This window comes from Siphateles boraxobius, unplaced genomic scaffold (genome assembly GCF_051911475.1).
Source record: "Siphateles boraxobius isolate OS27281-9 unplaced genomic scaffold, OSU_SipBor_1 68, whole genome shotgun sequence".
Taxonomy (NCBI): domain Eukaryota; kingdom Metazoa; phylum Chordata; class Actinopteri; order Cypriniformes; family Leuciscidae; genus Siphateles; species Siphateles boraxobius.
Window position 1 is genome coordinate 9,497,958 of NW_027509195.1, and position 21,875 is coordinate 9,519,832.

Sequence of the window (21,875 nt, forward strand, 5' to 3'; positions counted from 1 at the left end):
GCTGTGTAGTAAAGGGATCTGCGTGGGCGTCTGGGCCATTCATTGCACAGAACATCTAGGGTTCATATTTAAATAGTCCCTTTGCGGTTTAATATTCTCACTTTGACAAGATTTCATTTGAGACAAACTATCATCACGTCACAGAAGGTCCGTCAAAATAAAAGTTTGGTTTAACAAAGAAACTTCGGTAGAAATATATTACTCTTGTACAGTATAATGTTCATCTTAATGTAATACTACTACTACTAATAATAATAATAATAATAAAAATATTAAAACAAAATTTCATTTACGTCCATAAGCAGCTGTTGTGTAGTGCTTGTTTGGCAAAAAATTAAAGAGCCTTTTTATTTTCATTTTAATAAAAGATAAATTAATGTTTTATGCCTTCATTTGATTACCAGAAAAATTAATTAATTAAATACCAAAAAAAAAACATTTCATTGGGCCCTTTTGTTATTGTATACAATTTGTTATTGTATTCAAAAATAAATAAATTAAGTTTTTTTTATGAATTCAATTAATTAGTTATGTTTTTGATTAAATCATTAAAATGGAATATAGACAAAATTAAACAAAGAAGTGGGTAAAAATCAAATGGAATTTGAAAAATATTATAATTGTTAAACTTAAATTGCTGTTAAATTGAACACGTTTCATGATTTAAATTAATTACACATGCTTTTTGATTTAATACAAATTAATTTAACCATCCAGAAAAATTTAAATGGGGGAAAAAAACGGAATCCAGAAGAATTTTAACAGGGAAAATGGAATTAACTCACATTAAACTAGGCATCTTGTAAAGTGTGCTTAACTTTAAGGTTAGCTGCATTAACAGTTTAGCTATCTTGTTTTTTCCCCTCTTCACATTAATGTTACAGTCTCTGCTATAACATTATCTGTTCATAAATTGGTATCGATAAAAGTCGTTCAGGAACCGGTATCGAAGTCATGGTATCGATATTGAAAATTTTTGAACGATACATAGCCCTAGAATTAAACTTAATAACAAACTACTTGACCATACACAACTGTTCAAAAGTTTCAGGTCGGTAAGATGCTTTTGAAAAAAGTCACTTGTATTCACCAATGCTGCATTTTATAGAAACTTGTTTTCCCCACTGAATAAAAAAATAAACAATGTAAATACAACTTTGAGCCTCACGATTGTGACTTTTTTTCTCAGAATTACAAGATACAAACTCGCAATTGTGAGTTATAGATTTACAATTGCATGATATAAACTCGCACATTAATTGCACATTTATATTTCGCAATTTGGACTTTATTTCCCTCAGATTGCGAGTTATAAAGTCAGAATTAAGATAAAAAGTTGCAATTATTATTTAGAAGAAAAAAAATTATTCAGTGGTGGAAATATTGTAAATGAATAATATTGTTTTTAATTTTAATATATTTTAAAAAGTAAATCATTCCTGTAATGGCAAAGCTGAATTTTCTGTATCATTACTCCAATCTTCAGTGTCACGTGATCCTTCAGTAATCATTCTAATAGGATTTGATGCTCAAGAAACATTTCTGATTACAGTTGTGCTTCATATTTTTCATGATTTTTTGATGAATAGAAAATTCAAAAGAATTTTAATTTAATTATAATTAACAATTTAGAATAGAATTTTTTTACATTTGTAAAAGTCTTTACTGTCACTTTTGATCAATTTAATGTATCCTTACTAAATTGTTAATTTCTTTAAAAGAAAATATTTTTATGGTAGAGCACAAATGCTTTATAAATTATTTCACTCTTAGGTCTGTTTAGATTTTGTAAATTTACAAAATAAGTTTTTTAAGATTAAAATTATATTTAATTCTTTAAATAAGAAATACATTTTAACTTTAAATTCTTGTTTATTTTCTTATACACGTTTAGGAAATATTGGATATTAAAGTACACTTTTAAGAAATGAAGTAGTTTTAAATCTGCTATTATTTACATTTAATAAAATATTAAGTATTTAAAATGTAGCTGATGACATAATTGTTGAACATTAATTTGATTGGCATCTGTTTGTATACTGAGTTCTGATAGTCCTCCTGCCTTGCATCTATTTAACCAGCTATAGTTTCCACAAAGCAGCACGTCCGAACGGCCCCTTATGTGTTATATGTATATGTGCATTTATTATTTTTCCAATAATGATCCAGAGTATTGATTCAGCCAATAGAAAAGTGTCATTACAAGAGCAAAGTGGCTCTCATAATTTAATGTACGCAAAAAAAGCCTAAAAGCTTACCTCAAATGTAACAATATATTTTGCTTTGGTAAGTTTAAATCTAGTTAATTTCTAATATTATTGTTTACATGCTACAAGGTTTACTTTGCAGAGCAGTGAGTGTAAAAAAACCTTTAAATAATTCAGCTTCATCTGTTTTCTCGCCAGTCGTCTTCTCTCATCTCCAACGCAACAGCTACCGCTCTGCTCAGCATGGGAGCTATAGACTACTGCCTGCATGTGCTTAAATCCCTGCTGGATTTCTGGAAGACCCAGCAGGGTGAGGAAGAGCCAACGGCCACCAGTCAGCTCCTTAAACCCCACACTTCCTCCTCACCCCCAGACATGAGCCCCTTCTTCCTGCGTCAATATGTCAAGGTACAGACCAGTTCTTAAAAAGCTTGCTCTTACCCAAACGTTAAATATATTCTATAAGGAAATATCCGGATCTTTAAATTGTGGGTGTTTCTCAGGGCCATGCTGCTGATGTGTTTGAGGCATACTCTCAGCTCCTCACCGAGATGGTCCTCCGACTGCCTTACCAGATCAAGAAAATCGCAGACGCCAACCCGCGCATCCCACCGCCTATCTTTGATCACTCCTGGTTCTATTTCCTGTCAGAGGTAATGCACGTAATTTGCTTTTGGCCTGTGCTGAAGAGTTATCAATGAATATTTCAGCATGCATCAACCTCTTTCACCTTTATTTTTTATTTATATAGTGCTTTTTACTCTACTGATTGTTTCAAAGCAGCTTTACAGTGATAACAGGAAAATAATGCAACAAAGTTTGTTTCTGCTGTACAGCAGATCTAGAAGAAAATTGCGTTATAGTCCAGCTTAAGTAAGTTCAGTGACGGTTCATTTTTGTTGGAATTTTTTTTTAAATTTAGTTCAATTATATATTTTATAATTGCATTTATAACTGCACAGTTTAGAGGGGCCTTTTATTTTAGCCAGCCTAAGGCACACCTGTGCAATAATCATGCTGTCTAATCAGCATCTTGATATGCCACACCTGTGAGGTGGATGGATGGATTTTCTTGGCAAAGGAGAAGTGCTCACTAACACAGATTTAGACAGATTTGTGAACAATATTTGAAAGAAATAGGCTTTTGTGTACATAGAAAAAGTCTTAGATCTTTGAGTTCAGCTCATGAAAAATGGGGGCAAAAAAAAGTGTTGCGTTTATAATTTTGTTCAGTGTATATAGCCACAGAAAACAGTGGTGTCATCGTCCAGCTCAGTTCAGTTCTTATATAATGTTGTCAGTGCAGGCAGATCAGTAATATTGTTAAATATTAAATGTCCCCCCTTTCGATTATCTTCCAGTATCTGATGATCCAGCAGACGCCGTTTGTGAGGCGACAGGTGAGGAAGCTTCTGCTGTTCATCTGCGGATCCAAAGAGAAGTACCGCCAACTCCGAGACCTCCACACGCTTGACTCTCACGTGCGTGGCATCAAGAAGCTTCTGGAGGAGCAGGGCATCTTCCTGCGGGGAGGAATCGTTACAGCAACATCTGGCTCCGCTCTGCAGTATGACACTCTCATTAGTCTGGTGAGTAACAGGCATGTGTGACGCCCTACGATTTTTAATCTTCTTTTAGATTGGATTTGTGTGAACTTTTTTTCCTTTTACACAGATGGAACACCTTAAAGCATGTGCTGAAATAGCCACTCAGAGAACAATCAACTGGCAGAAGTTCTGCATGAAGGATGACTGTAAGTGTACAATGTTCTTTTATCCAAAGCGTTTTGCATTGCTTTCAGGGTGCAAATTTGATAAATTTTTGCTTCCCTTTCGGAATTGATGACTCGACAACTAAGAGAACTAGAACAACTAAGCCTTCCTGTTGCTCAAACAGTAAAGCCACATGTGGTACTAATCGAATTGTCTCTGTCTTTGTGTAGCGGTGTTGTACTTCCTGCTGCAAGTGAGTTTTCTAGTAGATGAGGGTGTTTCTCCGGTCCTGCTGCAGCTGCTCTCTTGCGCCTTATGTGGCAGTAAAGTCCTGGCAGCCTCGACAGGATCTTCAGGTGGAGGTTCAGGGACATCTCAGCCCTCTCAGAGCAAATCCTCCAGCAAGAAGAGCAAGAAAGAGGACAAGGAAAAGGACAAAGAAGGTTCGATGTTTTTTTCAATGATCTTTCATCAATTTTTTTATCATTGAACCACTTTCATTTAGGATTAAAAATCAAAAAAAATATTCCATGACACCTTTCTCAATGTTCCTGTTGTGTTATTGCAGGGGATGGAGCTGGCAGTCAAGAAGATCAATTGTGTACAGCTCTTGTTAGTCAGCTCAACAAATTTGCAGATAAGGAGACTCTCATTCAGTTCCTGCGTTGCTTCCTACTCGAGTCCAACTCTTCATCTGTGCGCTGGCAAGCTCACTGCCTCGCGCTGCATATCTACAGGTACTTAGAAGCAAGAATCTTCTCTTAATGCACTACCTTGGGTCCAGTGCTTTGAACTTAAACCATCACGTTAAACTGAAAATTTATTTTTCAGGAACTCAAACAAATCCCAGCAGGAGTTGCTGCTCGACCTGATGTGGGCCATTTGGCCAGAATTACCTGCTTATGGACGTAAAGCTGCTCAATTTGTGGACCTGCTCGGATATTTCTCCCTCAAAACACCTCAGACAGAAAAGAAGGTAGTCATACTCAAATATGAGATTGTTTATTAAGATGACTGTAGAATTTGATTATACTTTTTGAACAGTAGTGTAATTTGTAATAGATTTAAAATGTTGGTGTGACTGTTGGATTGCACCTAATGTTTTGTTTCTGTGTTTTCCAGCTGAAGGAATACTCTCAAAAAGCTGTAGAAATTTTGAGAGCACAAAACCACATCCTGACCAATCATCCCAATTCAAACATATACAAGTAAGTGTTCCCAGCATGCTCTCATTAGAAGATATTTTGGGTCATGGATGTGAGAACATCTCTGAATTTTTCATCTCTTGACACTTATCTTCTCAGCACCCTGTCTGGACTGGTGGAATTTGATGGATTTTACCTGGAGAGTGATCCCTGCTTGGTGTGCAACAATCCTGAAGTGCCCTTCTCTGTGAGTGACGTTCATGACATGTCACATTTAAATGCTTGTTTTAAATGCTATGGGTCTGAATGTTGGCCTGCTTTATTCCCTTTGCTATTAGAACATCAAACTCTCATCTATCAAAGTGGACACCCGTTACACTACCACTCAGCAAGTGGTGAAGCTGATTGGCAGCCACACTATCAGCAAAGTCACCGTGAAGATTGGCGATCTCAAAAGAACCAAGATGGTTCGCACGATCAACCTCTACTACAACAACAGGACTGTACAGGCCATCGTAGAACTGAAGAACAAGTGAGCATGCTAATCAGAAAACATGCGCATTTTTACTGACTGTATTTGTAGATGTTTGTTGATAGATTTAAATAATTTGAAATGTGTGTACACAGACCTGCTCGCTGGCACAAAGCTAAGAAGGTACAGTTGACTCCAGGCCAAACTGAAGTGAAGATCGACCTCCCTCTCCCCATTGTGGCTTCCAACCTCATGATTGAATTCTCAGATTTTTATGAGAACTACCAGGCGTCTACAGAGACCCTGCAGTGCCCTCGTTGCAGCGCCTCTGTCCCTGCCAACCCAGGGGTATGCGGCAACTGCGGAGAGAACGTGTATCAGTGTCACAAGTGCAGGTACGGAGGGTCTGGATGTTGAGATGTGCTTTAAAATGTAATATTGTACAAAGACCCAAGAAACTGACAGAATTACACTGAAATTGAGGTTGTAATTGTCTGTTTTGAATTTTCCAGGTCCATTAATTACGACGAAAAGGACCCGTTCCTGTGCAATGCCTGTGGTTTCTGTAAATATGCACGCTTTGACTTTATGCTGTATGCAAAACCCTGCTGTGCAGTGGATCCTATAGAAAATGAAGAAGACAGGAAAAAGGTATGGCAGGCATAAATATCCAATATATAAATATCCATTTATTCCTGACTTAACCCGGTCTGTTTGTAGGACTCGTTTTATTTTGGTGTTGTACACATTTCTGTTTTACATTACACAATCTATATAGTCTAAATGATCCTCTTACTAAAACATTTGTTACTGTTTTATTGTGTCCAGGCTGTGACCAACATTAACACTCTACTCGACAAGGCTGACCGGGTTTACCACCAGCTCATGGGCCACCGGCCGCAGCTGGAAAGTCTGCTGTCCAAAGTGAACGAGGCTGCACCTGAGAAACCACAGGTCAGTCTGTTAGCATTGATCAGTTTCAGACAGATCAATGTCTTTTCTCTTTTGAATTGCCCAAAAGAGTGTTGGGTGTGTCATTCATGTTTTCATGATTTTTTCTCAGGATGATACAGGAGCAGGTGCTGGTCTGGGCACGTCCACTGCCTGTGTTAACCGGTACATTCAGCAGCTGGCACAGGAATACAGCGGAGACTGCAAGACTTCATTCGATGAGCTCTCCAAAATCATCCAGGTTAGCGATCAATAGAGCTGTTACTATACCAGGGGTGGGCTTCCCGAAAGCATCGTAAGCCAACTTTGGTCGTAAGTATATAATTATGATGGTAACGATGGAACTTGCGAGCATAGTTGGCTTCAGAAAACATACCTCAGAATGGTAGTCAAGAATAATATTTTTGCAAAACAAAATTTTACGGTACTAATACCAATTTTCATACCATAGCAATTTTCAGTAGCAACTAATATTCTATTAAAGTTAAATAATTGTATGTAAATATTTAATTGAATTATAAATTATATAATAATTTAATTATGTTGCTAATGTTGATGATCATTTATTATACTTATGTAAATATTAATATTTAACTTAATATGCTATTAAATAAGTATTATTGTTAAATTTACTATAAAAATGGATGTTGTAGAGTCTCTGTTTTTATTACTTATTCAGAAAGTGCTTGCGTCGCGCAAGGAGCTGCTGGAGTATGACCTGCAGCAGCGGGAAGCAGCTACCAAATCATCCCGCACCTCAACCCAGCCCACCTTCACAGCCAGCCAGTACCGAGCCCTGTCTGTGCTGGGCTGTGGACACACGTCCTCCACCAAGTGCTACGGCTGTGCGTCCGCAGTTACGGGCCACTGCATCACTCTGCTGCGCGCACTGGCGACCAACACTGCCATCAGGCAGATCCTGGTACTGCAGGGCCTCATCCGAGAGCTGTTTGAGTACAACCTGCGCCGCGGCACCGGAGCCATGAGGGAGGAGGTCCGTCAGCTCGTCTGTTTGCTCACCAGGTATATACACACAAAACTCTGAAGAGAATAACTAATGGTGTTTACAAGTTGCTCACTACTTTTATGGCAATGTATTTTGCAGAGATCACCCAGAGGCCACGCAACAGATGAATGACCTCATTATTGCCAAGGTGTCAGCTGCCCTTAAAGGACACTGGGCCAACCCTGACCTGGTATTTATTACATAGTACATTTTAAAGATCACGTCTAGCTATGGTGAACTACTGTTTTTTTTTTTGATGCATGTGGCAGGTCTTTCATAGTGGTCGACCGATATTGTTTTTTTGATGGCCGATGCCGATATGTTAGAGAGCAGGGTGGCCGATGGCCGATATAATAGAGAGAAAAAAATGTATGTGTATATATATATATATATATATATATATATATATACACACTTTATATTTATTTTAATCAATATTTCATAAATTAGAAAACAAATCCTTAAAATAAGCATGCTTATACTTTAGATGGCAACTTCTTGAATCTGCAATCCTATTACAGTATTTTTCACAAATAAAGTAATTGTTTAAAAATATATAAATATGTGAATAAAAAGGAAGTAAACACTGTAACAGGGCACTCCGTAATTTCGTGCGAACTGGTAATCATATTTTTTCAAATAAAGACAATGTAATGCTAATTTTACATACAGCACACAGTGAAAACAATATGAATATGACACAGTGGGCAACTGGATATAACGCAGCATATTTTAAAATTGAGGATTTAAAGTGTTTCGATCGCGTCTCTTGTGAAGCTGATCTTCTGTTTGCATTCACTCACTTCACACGGACCGACCATCACTCGCAGTAACACGTTTATGAAGGCTACAATGCACACTTCACAAGATATCACAGCTGGATTCGATTAAATCTGCAAGGTTTGTGAAATTAAATGTTTATTAGATATTTAGAGATTTGTTTAAATGATGTAGATTATCATTTACCGTCAACATTCAGCAAATGCTCAAGTATTAAGCCTGATTGTTTGCCTTTTCTGCAGAGGTGGAAAGTAACGAATGACATTTACTCGCGTTACGTAATTGAGTCGTTTTTTTGTGTACTTCTACTTTTTAAAGTAGTTTTTAAAATCTGTAATTTTACTTTTACTTAAGTACGTTTTGTTTGAAGTATTGTACTTCGCTACATTTGAAATCATATCCGTTACTGAGTAAAATATAATAATACAAGGGAGAAAAAAAAATCAGACTTCGGAAACTACTGCATTGATTGAAGGGCGGGAGAACAAACACGCAAAAAAGGTGACGCAGACCCAGCTGAAAGCGAAGCGCCCTTGCATTCTAATGAAGCGAATTATGGCCAGTATGGAAATACTTTGGATGTAAAAAAGTGTGGTAGTCCTCGAGGATAGATATCCAATTTGCAAAAAATGTGGACACAAAGTGGCTGCAAAAGGAGGATAGCCTACATAGGACACCATCTCTCCTGCAGATAAACGTATGTCCCGATTATAACGCAAGGCCGAATGATTTACGTGATGCAGAGGGAATCCCGGAATCCGGTCATGAAAATGGAATTTACATAACGCAGACAATATCACGCAAAACACGCAAAATGATGGATGGATGAATTACATGGAAAGTAGAACTGTGCAATAAATCCAATCGCGACATGGTCTGTGAATATTTAAGCGCAAAAATACTGCAATGTAAATATATAACCTGCTTGTTCTGTGTGAATCGGTGTGAATGAGCTGCTCCACTTTGTCTTCTACTGTACATACTCAAGTACGCGTGGTGTTTTCAGCCTCTCACAAACAATTTGAGTACATGATGAATACATGAACATTTCCAGAGCTGCTCTGAGAGAACGCCTAATGAGCATTTTCATCATTTTATTTGAGAAAAACCATTGTCAAATAGGTTTACACTTTGAAACAGGTCTTCACTACAACCCATCAAAATAAAAGTTTGGTTTAACTAGGAGAGATTATGACAGAAATATATTACTATTGTAGGCATACAATAGAACGTACTTCTCAAAATAATAATAATAATAATAACAACAACAATAATAATTCAATTTATTTAAACATTAATTAAAGCATATATTTTTTGTCCATGGTTTAATTTAGTAAATCTGTTTTTGCAGATCTTCCCCAAAAAATAAAAGGACACAAGTTTAAATTTTCATTTGACTGCCACCGTTTTTGATAATATATTTGGATTAAATCATAAAAAGAAACATTAATTTTCTGAATAAAATACATTTCATAGGACTATATTATTCTTAAAAAAATTTATAAATTATTAATGTTAAAAATGAGTTGTTAATCTAATTCATTATCAATTATTGAATTTAATTGATTTGACATGTTCTATTGAAATTTTAATAAACAAAACCAACAAATGATTTCAAGTTTGTTATAATATAAGCATTTGTTCAACCCCAAAAAAACCTGTTTTCTTTAATTTAACTGTCATTTTAACTGATGATAATAATAATAACCATCATTTAATAATAGCGTTTATTTAAAAATTGATTAATACTGTAAACGTGATATTTTCTGAGACGTTATCATACTGTAAAAATCTCATACCATTACAACCCTACACGGGAGAGTCCCCCCACTCCACCCACTGTTCACCCACCCCCCGCTGTTAAAAAAGCTATGTTTTACTTTTACTTGAGTAGATTTTTAGACCGGTAATTTTACTTGTACTTAAGTAAAATTTAATTGAAGTAGTAGTACTTTTACTTGAGTCGAATATTTTATTACTCTTTCCACCTCTGCTTTTCTGTTACAAATACTATAATCTGTTACTTTTTCACATACCTTTGTTTACCAGTTCTGTCTAACAAAGTATTAGATATGACTGTCAGAGATCGTAAACTAATGAAGACGGAGAATGTGAGCGAGCGCTGTGTGATCGAGACATCAGGCGCTGCCGTTCTCTTCTCAGGCGCTGGTGTTCTCAGCGCCGCCCGTCAAAATAAAAGTCTGGAGCGCCGTCAAAATAAAAGTTCCGCTTCCAACACATCGGCCAATTAGAAAAACATATCGGCCAATTCCGATATTCTAAAAATGCCAAATATTGGCCGATATATCGGCCTTGGTGATATATCGGTCGACCACTAGTCTTTAGTACTTACTTGACTCTAGTTCTTACAGTTGTCATTTCTCATTCAGGTCAGTAGTTTGCAGTATGAAATGCTGCTTCTTACAGACTCCATTGCTAAGGAGGGAGGATGCTGGGAGCTCAGACTTCGCTGTGGTGAGTCCTGTGACGGATTTCCAGAGATAAACGTCAAATTTTATATATCCTCAAGCTGTAGTTGTTCGACACTCTCATGCCTCTGTTCATTTTCATTTTCAGCCCTGAGTCTGTTCCTGATGGCGGTGAATATAAAGACCCCTGTGGTGGTGGAAAACATTACACTGATGTGCCTGAGGATCCTGCAAAAACTCATCAAACCTCCTGCCCCCACCAGCAAGAAAAACAAGGTACGACAGACTCATAGTACTGATGATGTGTTGATCAATACGTTCTGATGCACTTACTTGACTTGTGCTCTTTAACAGGATACTGCAGTCGAATCCCTGACTACAGTCAAGCCATATAACAACGAGATCCACGCACAGGCCCAGCTCTGGCTCAAAAAAGACCCGAAAGCATCTTATGAAGCCTGGAAAAAGTGCCTTCCTGCTAGATGTAAATATCCAAATTTTGCATCAGCAATGCTGTGAGCTATTTGCATGAAATCCTTTACTTGATTCTGCACTCTCGTCTTTCCCAGGCCAGGAAACCGTCTCTAAACCCTCGAATAAGGCTGAGATCAGGAGGCAGTACCTGATGGAGAAGTATGTGTGGAAGTGGAAGCGGTTCATGAGATCTAGATCAGAAGGCTTGTTCCCTCGCCTGCTCAAACTGGGCCATAACAACTGGCTGAGACAAGTAAATGCTCCCTCAAAAGTCTCTAGAGTGTCTGATTATGTTCTCCATTATGTGCTCTTATGTAATCTGACCCCTCTTGCAGGTGCTCTTCACCCCAGCCACCCAGGCAGCGAGACAAGCGGCTTGCACTATCGTCGAAGCTCTAACAACAATCCCCAGCCGCAAGCAACAGGTTCTGGACCTTTTAACAAGGTACAAATCACATGGATGGATAAAAAAATCCTTTTTGGCCTAATATTTTCACAATAGACAATAGCGAGTCATATTTAGGGGACCTTTTTTTACTAGACTGAAGATTTTGTTGTTTTTTCTTTAGTTATCTGGATGAACTAAGCATCGCTGGAGAGTGTGCTGCAGAATACCTGGCTTTGTATCAGAAGCTCATCAAACCTGCTCACTGGAAGGTTTATCTGGCTGCCCGTGGTGTCCTGCCATATATTGGCAACCTCATCACCAAGGTATCATCAGAAACTAAATACAATACTGTTATATAGTGGGGATGTGTCATTTCCATTAACCTGAACTTGTGTTCTTCAGGAAATTGCTCATCTTCTCGCCCTTGAAGAGGCCACACTGAGCACAGACTTACAGCAGGGATATGCCCTCAAGAGCTTAACAGGTGAATTTTAGTTTGTCCAATTTGATCAGGATCAATAAAGTCAAACTCATTCATCTAAAACTTCTTGAGAGCTTGTGACTTTTTTTTAACAGTTTCTGTTTTCATACAGGCCTACTGTCCTCGTTCGTGGAGGTGGATTCCATTAAGCGTCACTTTAAGAGTCGGTTGGTTGGCACAGTCCTGAACGGCTACTTGTGCTTGAGGAAGCTGGTGGTCCAGAGAACTAAACTGATTGATGAGACCCAGGACATGCTGCTGGAGATGTTGGAAGATATGACTACAGGTTCCAGCCTTCACCTTCAGGTCTTATCTGATGTTGCTGCATTATTAGAGGCAATATCAGCTCAATGCTTCTTCTTTTGTAGGAACTGAGTCGGAGACCAAAGCATTCATGGCTGTGTGCATCGAAACTGCAAAGCGATACGATCTGGATGATTATCGCACCCCTGTCTTCATCTTCGAGCGGTTGTGTAGCATCATTTATCCGGTGAGTAGACTTCAGCTCATTGACATTCGGCTATAGCTTTTGGAAAAATGATCTTTTGGAAAAGCTCAAGCTCATTTCTCTCAATCGCGTCTATGAAGGAGGAGAATGAGGTGACGGAGTTCTTTGTTACGCTGGAGAAGGACCCACAGCAGGAGGACTTCCTGCAGGGCCGTATGCCAGGAAACCCATACAGCAGTAACGAACCAGGCATTGGCCCTCTCATGAGGGATATCAAGAACAAAATCTGCCAGGATTGCGATCTTGTGGCACTACTGGAAGACGACAGTGGCATGGAGGTACGTAATCTGCAAAAGTCCATTGTCCTGTGGCTTTATTTCAAAATCATTCTTATTTTAAATCATTCTAAAAAGAAATAAGTTTATTAAGATTTTACGGTCAATTACACTGCCTTGTAAAAGAAAAATAGGTTCAGTTTATTTTTGTAAGAAAAATACTTTTATTCAACAAGGCTGCATTAAATTTATCAAAAGTTGATAGTAAAGAAAATGTTCCAAAAATGTATATTTCAAATAAATGTTCATTAGAACTTTCTATTCATCAAAGAATCCTGTAAAGGTATTAAAATTTGTTAAATTAAATTAAAGAAACTAGACTTCAGAAACATTTTTTTTAAAAATCTTATCAACCCTGGTTATATATGGGGTATTTAATACATTTTTATAAATATATGAAAATGTGGCTTGTCCAAATAAGTGGTGCAACTAGAAGAATGCAGGGGGGAAAACACAATTTTTAAAAGATAAAGACTGTTCAAGACAACGAAAAAAATCTTTATCTTATCTACTTTTATTTGAACATTATCTGCATTCATTTTTAAACATGACTTTTCTTTGCAGCTCCTTGTCAATAACAAGATCATTAGTCTGGATCTGTCTGTTGCTGAGGTCTATAAGAAGGTCTGGTGCCCCACCAATGAGGTGAGCTAGAGATACTTTTTTTATTTTTGCTCATGATTTTAAAATCTTTTACTTTTTTACTTATCGACCATGATTTAAATATTGTTTCTTTCAATAAAGGGTGAGCCAATGAGGATCATCTACAGAATGAGGGGGCTTCTGGGAGATGCAACAGAGGAGTTCATTGAGTCTTTGGACTCAACTACAGGTAAGTGTTATGTTGTAGGACTTAAGATTCCTGTCAGTTTTTTTCCCTCTAGTTTATCCCATGTTTCTTATTTGTAATTGGTGTTTTGTCTCTTTGCAGACGAAGAGGAGGACGATGAGGAGGTTTATAAGATGGCCGGAGTGATGGCGCAGTGTGGAGGTCTAGAGTGCATGTTGAACAGGCTCTCTGGAATCAAAGATTTCAAACAGGGCCGGCATCTTCTTACCGTGAGTATGAAGTTCACCTCTCTAATTCCTCACTTCCTACAGATTCCTTAGAAACCTCAGAGGCAATTCTAATGATTGTGTTTTACTTTATAGGTTCTTCTCAAGTTATTTAGTTACTGTGTGAAAGTGAAAGTCAACAGACAGCAGCTGGTGAAACCAGAGATGAACACACTGAATGTTATGTTGGGCACGCTAAATCTGGTAAGTAACATACCAAAAGAATTCAGCGCTAGTGCTTATGAGATAAAATTTAATATTTAAGAGGATATTTGTAATTGGATGTTGTGTTTCAGGCATTGGTGGCAGAGCAGGAGAGCAAGGACAGTGGAGGAGCATCCATAGCAGAGCAGGTTCTTAGTATTATGGAGATCATCCTGGATGAGGCAAATGCCGAGACTGTGTCTGAAGACAAGGTGAGCAAGACATTTTAATTCGTGCAATGAGTATTACTAACAAATAGAAGTGAGCCAGTGGTGTTTAGATCTCTCCTCCATTGTGTTTCTCCTCCAGGGTAACCTGCTGCTGACGGGTGATAAGGACCAGCTGGTGATGCTGCTGGACCAGATCAACACATTGTTTGTGCGTTCAAATCCCAGTGTCCTACAGGGGCTACTCCGCATCATCCCTTACCTGTCCTTTGGTGAACTAGAGAAGATGCACATCCTGGTCGAGCGCTTTAAACCCTGCTGCAACTTCGATAAGTATGGAGTTTGTCCATCTCTATAACCTAGAACTGACTTCTTGAAACAGTGGAGAATGTTTGCTGATTTTAACACCATTTGTTTTCGCATTCAGGTATGATGAGGAGCACAGTGCTGATGACAAGATCTTCCTCGACTGCTTCTGTAAAATAGCTGCAGGAATCAAGAACAATAGTAATGGCCATCAACTGAAAGACCTCATCTTACAGAAGGGCATCACCCAGAGTGCTCTGGACTATATGAAGAAACATATCCCCTGTGCTAAGAAGTATGAAATGTCTAAATATAATGCATATATTATATATATGCATGTATTAATTTATCATGTCATTTTAATGTATTAATTATAATATAATTTATAATATACTGTGTAATAAATACAATCCAGTATTTTGTTATTCATAATAAATAGTGATATATGTATTTATATAATACATTATCTTTTATCCATATCCAAAAATAAATAATTTTATAGGTGTGTGTGTGTGTGTGTGTGTGTGTGTGTGTGTGTGTGTGTGTGTGTGTGTGTGTGTGTGTGTGTGTGTGTGTGTGTGTGTGTGTGTGTGTATATATATATATATATAAAGTGCTGTTAATTTTTCATGTTCATTTGGTGCGATTAATTATGGAAAAAATAGCGTTAAAATTATTAACATATTTAACGCACCCTGACCCGCCCAGACATGTATGACAATATTGTAAATAAAAAATACTAAATTTCAACCAATAAAAATATTTAAATAACTTATTTTACAATATAAATGAATGTATATTGTTTAAATTTGTTCATATTTATTAATTTTATTCAATATAAATTAATTCATCCCAACTTATTTTACAATATAAATGTATGTATATTGTTTAAATTTGTTCATATTTATTAATTTTATTCAATATAAATTAATTCATCCCAAGTATTTTTTAACTAATAAAATTATAAAACAATAAAAATATATAATAAATATTTATCTTCCCATTTATAAAAACATTACTGTTTACAGAGTGATAACCCTGACTATACATATTGTTTTGTAGCCTGGATGCAGACGTTTGGAAGAAATTCCTTGCTCGACCAGCCCTTCCGTTCATCCTTAGACTGCTGCGTGGTCTGGCCACCCAACACCCCCCTACACAGGTAATACTTTAACCACTAGTTTGAGATAATTATTTCATACGCACACAACAAAAATTAATTAAACTATTTCTTCCTGTTATAGATGCTAATCGGAACAGATTCAATAACCAATTTGCACAAGCTGGAGCAGGTGTCCAGTGACGAAGGTATCGGCACTTTAGCAGAGAATCTTCTGGAGGCTCTAAGGGAGCACGCCGAGGTTAACCTAAAGATAGATGCTGCTCGAAGGGAGACTCGAGCAGAGAAGAAACGCATGGCCATGGCGATGAGGCAGAAAGCTCTCGGCACGCTGGGAATGACAGTGAGTTGCACATATAGATAGAAGCTTAATGTTTGAACCAGAAAAAAAAAGTCTTTAAATTTAAATATTTCCATTTTTTGCTTTTGTTTCAGACCAATGAGAAGGGCCAAGTGGTGACTAAGACATCCCTGCTTAAACAAATGGAGGAGCTCATAGAAGAACCTGGGTTGACTTGCTGTATTTGCAGAGAGGGCTACAAGTTCCAGGTCTGTTTCTCTAACAACACAACAACCTACAGTAAAATGAAATGTAATTGGTAATGTTCAGCCGCTTCATATTTTGTACTCCACAGCCTACCAAAGTTCTGGGCATCTACACATTTACAAAGCGTGTGGCCCTTGAGGAGTTTGAGAACAAACCCCGCAAGCAGCAGGGTTACAGCACTGTCTCACACTTTAACATAGTCCACTATGACTGCCATCTTGCTGCTGTCAGGTGCGTGAAATTTCTGCGAATACAATGGATTTGATCAAGGAAGGTTTAGACATCTTGCTTGGTTTATAATTTTCTCTCTGTATGTCTGAATCAGGCTTGCCAGAGGGCGTGAGGAATGGGAAAGTGCGGCACTACAGAATGCCAACACAAAGTGCAATGGGCTCCTACCAGTATGGGGGCCACACGTACCCGAATCTGCCTTTGCCACCTGCCTGGCAAGGTACGTCATTCTTGCATCCAGTTTAAATGAGTACTAAGATGAACTCCTGAATATCTACAAGAATATATCCTTATTTTGTACTGTTGCAGGCACAACACATATCTGCAAGAGTGCACAGGGCAAAGGGAACCCACATACCAGCTCAACATTCATGATACCAAGCTGCTGTTCCTGCGCTTTGCAATGGAGCAATCCTTTAGCGTGGACACAGGAGGAGGAGGCCGCGAGAGCAACATCCACCTCATCCCTTACATCATTCACACAGTTCTTTACGTCCTCAACACGTACGTTTATCAAAGATGAGATTTAAATTCCAATGCATTTTGACATGTTACAGTTTTTAAACGTTTTTTCTTCTGACTTCCTCCATAGAACAAGGGCCACATCACGAGAGGAAAAGAATCTACAGAGCTTCTTAGAGCAGCCTGGTGAGAAGTGGATGGAGACTTCGTACGAGGTGGATGGGCCACACTACTTCACTATATTGGCCATGCACATCCTACCACCTGAGCGCTGGAGGACTACACGTGTGGACTTCCTGCGCAGGCTGCTGGTCACCTCTCATGCCCGCAAAGTCTCACCAGGGGGTGCTAACAAGTAAGGAAACAAAGCATGACTCTGCACATGTCAGAGCTTGAACATTTAAGAGCTTTTATAAGTGTGTGTTGTGCTTTACATGCTTAGGTGTGTATTTTTGGATTTGGCAAGTGTTTTTTGCTCACTCAAAGTGCTTATGTTGGCTGAAAGCTAGACTACAGTATGCCTAGAGGATTGATGCAAGATTACAGGTCCTTCTCAAAAAATTTGCATTTTGTGATAAAGTTCATTATTTTCCATAATGTAATGATAAAAATTAAACTTTCATATATTTTAGATTCATTGCACACCAACTGAAATATTTCAGGGCTTTTATTGTTTTAATACTGATGATTTTGGCATACAGCTCATGAAAACCCAAAATTCCTTTCAAAAAATTAGCATATCATGAAAAGGTTCTCTAAACGAGCTACTAACCTAATCATCTGAATCAACTAATTAACTGCAAAAGATTCCTAAGGCTTTTAAAAACTCCCCGCCTGTTTCATTACTTAAAACCGCAATCATGGGTAAGACTGCCGACCTGACTGCTGTCCAGAAGGCCATCATTGACACCCTCAAGCAAGAGGGTAAGACACAGAAAGAAATTGCGGCGTGGCATGGAGGCAATCAGCCTGTGGCACTGCTGAGGTGTTATGGAGGCCCAGGATGCTTCGATAGCGGCCTTAAGCTCATCCAGAGTGTTGGGTCTTGCGTCTCTCAACTTTCTCTTCACAATATCCCACAGATTCTCTATGGGGTTCAGGTCAGGAGAGTTGGCAGGCCAATTGAGCACAGTAATACCATGGTCAGTGAACCATTTACCAGTGGTTTTGGCACTGTGAGCAGGTGCCAGGTCGTGCTGAAAAATGAAATCTTCATCTCCATAAAGCTTTTCAGCAGATGGAAGCATGAAGTGCTGCAAAATCTCCTGATAGCTAGCTGCATGGACCCTGCCCTTGATAAAACACAGTGGACCAACACCAGCAGCTGCCATGGCACTCCAGACCATCACTGACTGTGGGTACTCCAGTGCTGCTTATCTGTAGCCGAGGTCAGGCGCCTCTGCCGCTGTTTCTGGTTCAAAAGTGGCTTGACCTGGGGAATGCGGCACCTGTAGCCCATTTCCTGCACACGCCTGTGCACGGTGGCTCTGGATGTTTCTACTCCAGACTCAGTCCACTGCTTCCGCAGGTCCCCCAAGGTCTGGACCGGTCCTTCTCCACAATCTTCCTCAGGGTCCGGTCACCTCTTCTTGTTGTGCAGCGTTTTTTGCCACACTTTTTCCTTCCCACAGACTTCCCACTGAGGTGCCTTGATACAGCACTCTGGGAACAGCCTATTTGTTCAGAAATTTCTTTGTGTCTTACCCTCTTGCTTGAGGGTGTCAATGACGGCCTTCTGGACAGCAGTCAGGTCGGCAGTCTTACCCATGATTGCGGTTTTGAGTAATGAAACAGGCTGGGAGTTTTTAAAAGCCTAAGGAATCTTTTGCCGGTGTTTAGAGTTAATTAGTTGATTCAGATGATTAGGTTAATAGCTCGTTTAGAGACCCTTTTCATGATATGCTAATTTTTTGAGATAGGAATTTTGGGTTTTCATGAGCTGTATGCCAAAATCATCAGTATTAAAACAATAAAAGACCTGAAATATTTCAGTTGGTGTGCAATGAATCTAAAATATATGAAAGTTTAATTTTTATCATTACATTATGGAAAATAATGAACTTTATCACAATATGCTAATTTTTTTAGAAGGACCTGTATATCAGGCATGGCATGGACTGGGTGTGTCAGATTATTTCAGGCCTCTCTATTATTGTTTGTAAATGTTTGCACTTTTATTGTATCTAAACATTGTTATTATTATATATTATATTATCAAAAAAACAGGGCTGTGCCTGTGAACTTGACAACCGCACCGCCGCGGTTGTAAAGCACCATCGTGATGACTGAGTAGCACCGGTTGTAGTCCGCCAAAACACAGTTTTTTATATGTGAATGCTGTTTTACATTAATATTATGGAGTGACAGGAGTGAAGCACAAAGCTTTGTTTACAAAAGAAATAATAGGTTAGAAATTAAATAACAGGTTAGCAATTAAAATGTTACATCGCAGCCATGGAAAAGCCCATAAATTTAAGCTTTGCCGGCTTTGTAAGCTGTTTTGAGATCCGGTCACCCGATTATCAGAGAATTTAACAAAATTTCATTAGTTAGTCCACTGGACAGTTATTCCTTTGTTTCTTTTCCCAAATCTTCACTTAGCCTACCGTCTTACCCATTTTCGCAGGGGATTATAAACATTTCTTCCTTTGGTTCGCTTTAAAGTAGGCCTATTATATTCACATTCTTTACTGTGGTAAAGTAGAAAAATGCTGTAGGAAAGATGGCCTACCTTTTTACTTGCACGTCAAATTCTTTTTAACACAGTTTGTGCTTTTTTTTATTATATTTGGTAAGGTGCGTCAAGTTTATTTTTAAAGCGCGTTTCACACGCGCGGGTGATTTTTAGTTTAGATTTTCTGGCAGCGCAAAATCGAACATAGCTTAAGTGTCTTGACTCTGTGGAAGATAAAATTCGCTCCTCAGACCTTTTACAAAAAGTAGAAAACATGAAGATATTAGAAAAAAGATGGTCTCTTTCCTGCTTGTGTCCTATATCCCTGATCCCTCTCAAAGTGCAGAGCGGTAGGCTATATGACGCATCTTTGTGTGGAAAACACCTCCCAACAACTGCCGGTGGTTAAAAACTGCCACCGTCACAGCCCTACATAAATCTTATATATTTTTATTTATATATTTATTCTTTTTAATGGCTATTCCTGATTCGATAGTCAGAATCACTGTCTAAAGTGATTTCATTGCATTTTAATTGATACATGATTGCATTTTTATCATTTCAGGTTCACTGACAAAGCAGTGAAGGAGTATGCTGTTTACCGCTCACCGCTTCTCTTCTGGGGTCTGGTGGATCTTATCTATGATATGTTTAGGGTATGAGAATATGCGGATATTTTCCCCCTCTTTCTGACTCCTGTAAGCATGATGTCGAATAAGCGCATGCTTCCATGAAATCTAATGTTATCTGCTATGTTCCTACAACAGAAAGTGCCCACCAGCAACACAGAAGGAGGCTGGTCCTTCTCGCTCGCAGAGTACATAAGGCACAATGACATGCCTATCTATGAGGCTTCAGAAAGGGTGTTGAGGTCTTTCCAGGATGAACTCATGCCTGCTGAATCCTTCTCAGAGTTCCTGGATGTCGTAGGTCAGACATTTTTAACACACACAAAGCTCTCTTACTGTTAAACTGTAAAATAATGTGGCTGTACAGACAGAATATTAATCTCTCGTACTGACTCTCTTCCCAGGACTTCTGTCAGAAATCCCAGACCCTGACGCCTTCCTGCTGGACCTGTTGAACTCTGTGCCCTGATGGCACACATTTATACACCTCACTTTATGGACTCGTGACCGCTCTGTGCAGTGCAGGTGTTCCTTAAACATGGAGTCTGTCCGCTACCCGGACCCAGCTATTCGCAACTCCAAAGGGACACCTTTCAATCGGGGCCCAGGCTCCTAAAACTTCCATCAGCTCGCATACACACTCATTCACCTCCACTTCTGCTCCTGACCTCCGCGTGGGTTCATTCAGTTATAACTCTCTCCTAAACAAGAAAATGACGAGTTAATGCGCATTTATTCTACAATGGTTTTGTAACATCTAATACACATAAACACACCATTCTGTTTTAATCTGAAATGTTGCAGGTAATCTGGTTGGGAATTATTTCATAAACAATCTTGATGGCATTTGTTTTTCCCTTTGTGATTTTGTTTGTTTTTTGACTCAAGTTCTAAATTGGCTAAGAGTTAGAGATTAACTCAAATGTGAACTAATCTCTCATTGTCTTTTCTGTTTGTTTTTTTTTTGCGGTGGTGTTCTATGAATTGTTTGCAGTTTGTAAGATAGGCAAAGCCTGACATTGGTTCTGCGATGCAAATCTGTGACGATTGTTTTCCATGTGTGTAAATGGTTAAAGAGTGAGATGAAAGCTTGTTTAATGTGTTATTCCCGTGAAATGGAAATACTTTCTGATTTGTAAAAGGTTTACCTGCATCAACAATGAAACGCAAAGATAAAGAGAATAAAAAAGGGCCTGCATATTTATTTTGGGAGCCTTTTTCCACTTTGTTTTTCTGGTTGTGTTATTGTGTTTTGATCCAAATCGCAATACTACATTTATTTTTCGTTTTGTCTTCCATGTGACGGTAATTCACTCAATAATGTTCCGCAGATTAAACATTTTCCCCAGAGCAAGTTGTGCCTCTGGTAAGCAAGGTGCCACTGAGAAGTCTCAGTGATTTTAAGCTTATTCTTACAATATAAACACACCTGCGATAGGGTGTTCTTGAGCTGAATGCATGGTGTGAAGTTTGTTAAAAATAAGAAAACAAGAAAAACCCACTTAGTGTTTCTTCGCCTATTCCCGCTGCTACAATGTTCAACTATTGCTGAATGTCTGCTTTTTGAATTAGCTCAACTTAATAAAGGTGTAAGAATACCATATATGACTCAATGTGTCACACAAGCAATGTTGTTTTAGTGATATGTATA

The 21,875-nt window shown here is 38.4% G+C and overlaps 1 protein-coding gene across 27 annotated transcripts in view; it reads left to right on the forward strand.

Annotated features, from left to right (window-relative positions):
* The window catches only part of ubr4 (ubiquitin protein ligase E3 component n-recognin 4), a 66,325-nt gene extending 44,500 nt beyond the window's left edge, over positions 1-21,825 (forward strand). For all 27 annotated transcript variants that reach the window (XM_077214511.1, XM_077214515.1, XM_077214519.1 and 24 more), the window contains 43 exons: positions 2,406-2,615; positions 2,711-2,860; positions 3,569-3,796; positions 3,882-3,960; positions 4,150-4,362; positions 4,488-4,656; positions 4,751-4,895; positions 5,042-5,127; positions 5,224-5,311; positions 5,403-5,596; positions 5,692-5,931; positions 6,049-6,187; positions 6,365-6,490; positions 6,600-6,728; positions 7,167-7,510; positions 7,593-7,683; positions 10,664-10,748; positions 10,851-10,978; positions 11,057-11,186; positions 11,272-11,429; positions 11,512-11,621; positions 11,746-11,887; positions 11,967-12,048; positions 12,158-12,331; positions 12,414-12,535; positions 12,634-12,831; positions 13,393-13,473; positions 13,573-13,660; positions 13,760-13,887; positions 13,981-14,088; positions 14,181-14,300; positions 14,398-14,588; positions 14,683-14,856; positions 15,624-15,723; positions 15,806-16,024; positions 16,117-16,230; positions 16,317-16,459; positions 16,554-16,679; positions 16,769-16,963; positions 17,052-17,276; positions 20,161-20,251; positions 20,363-20,525; positions 20,629-21,825. In XM_077214511.1, the coding sequence (XP_077070626.1) occupies positions 2,406-2,615; positions 2,711-2,860; positions 3,569-3,796; positions 3,882-3,960; positions 4,150-4,362; positions 4,488-4,656; positions 4,751-4,895; positions 5,042-5,127; positions 5,224-5,311; positions 5,403-5,596; positions 5,692-5,931; positions 6,049-6,187; positions 6,365-6,490; positions 6,600-6,728; positions 7,167-7,510; positions 7,593-7,683; positions 10,664-10,748; positions 10,851-10,978; positions 11,057-11,186; positions 11,272-11,429; positions 11,512-11,621; positions 11,746-11,887; positions 11,967-12,048; positions 12,158-12,331; positions 12,414-12,535; positions 12,634-12,831; positions 13,393-13,473; positions 13,573-13,660; positions 13,760-13,887; positions 13,981-14,088; positions 14,181-14,300; positions 14,398-14,588; positions 14,683-14,856; positions 15,624-15,723; positions 15,806-16,024; positions 16,117-16,230; positions 16,317-16,459; positions 16,554-16,679; positions 16,769-16,963; positions 17,052-17,276; positions 20,161-20,251; positions 20,363-20,525; positions 20,629-20,693 (6,291 nt within the window). In that variant the 3' untranslated portion in view covers positions 20,694-21,825. The remainder of the gene's footprint in view (positions 1-2,405; positions 2,616-2,710; positions 2,861-3,568; positions 3,797-3,881; positions 3,961-4,149; positions 4,363-4,487; positions 4,657-4,750; positions 4,896-5,041; positions 5,128-5,223; positions 5,312-5,402; positions 5,597-5,691; positions 5,932-6,048; positions 6,188-6,364; positions 6,491-6,599; positions 6,729-7,166; positions 7,511-7,592; positions 7,684-10,663; positions 10,749-10,850; positions 10,979-11,056; positions 11,187-11,271; positions 11,430-11,511; positions 11,622-11,745; positions 11,888-11,966; positions 12,049-12,157; positions 12,332-12,413; positions 12,536-12,633; positions 12,832-13,392; positions 13,474-13,572; positions 13,661-13,759; positions 13,888-13,980; positions 14,089-14,180; positions 14,301-14,397; positions 14,589-14,682; positions 14,857-15,623; positions 15,724-15,805; positions 16,025-16,116; positions 16,231-16,316; positions 16,460-16,553; positions 16,680-16,768; positions 16,964-17,051; positions 17,277-20,160; positions 20,252-20,362; positions 20,526-20,628) is intronic.
* The last annotated feature ends 50 nt before the right edge of the window (positions 21,826-21,875 follow it).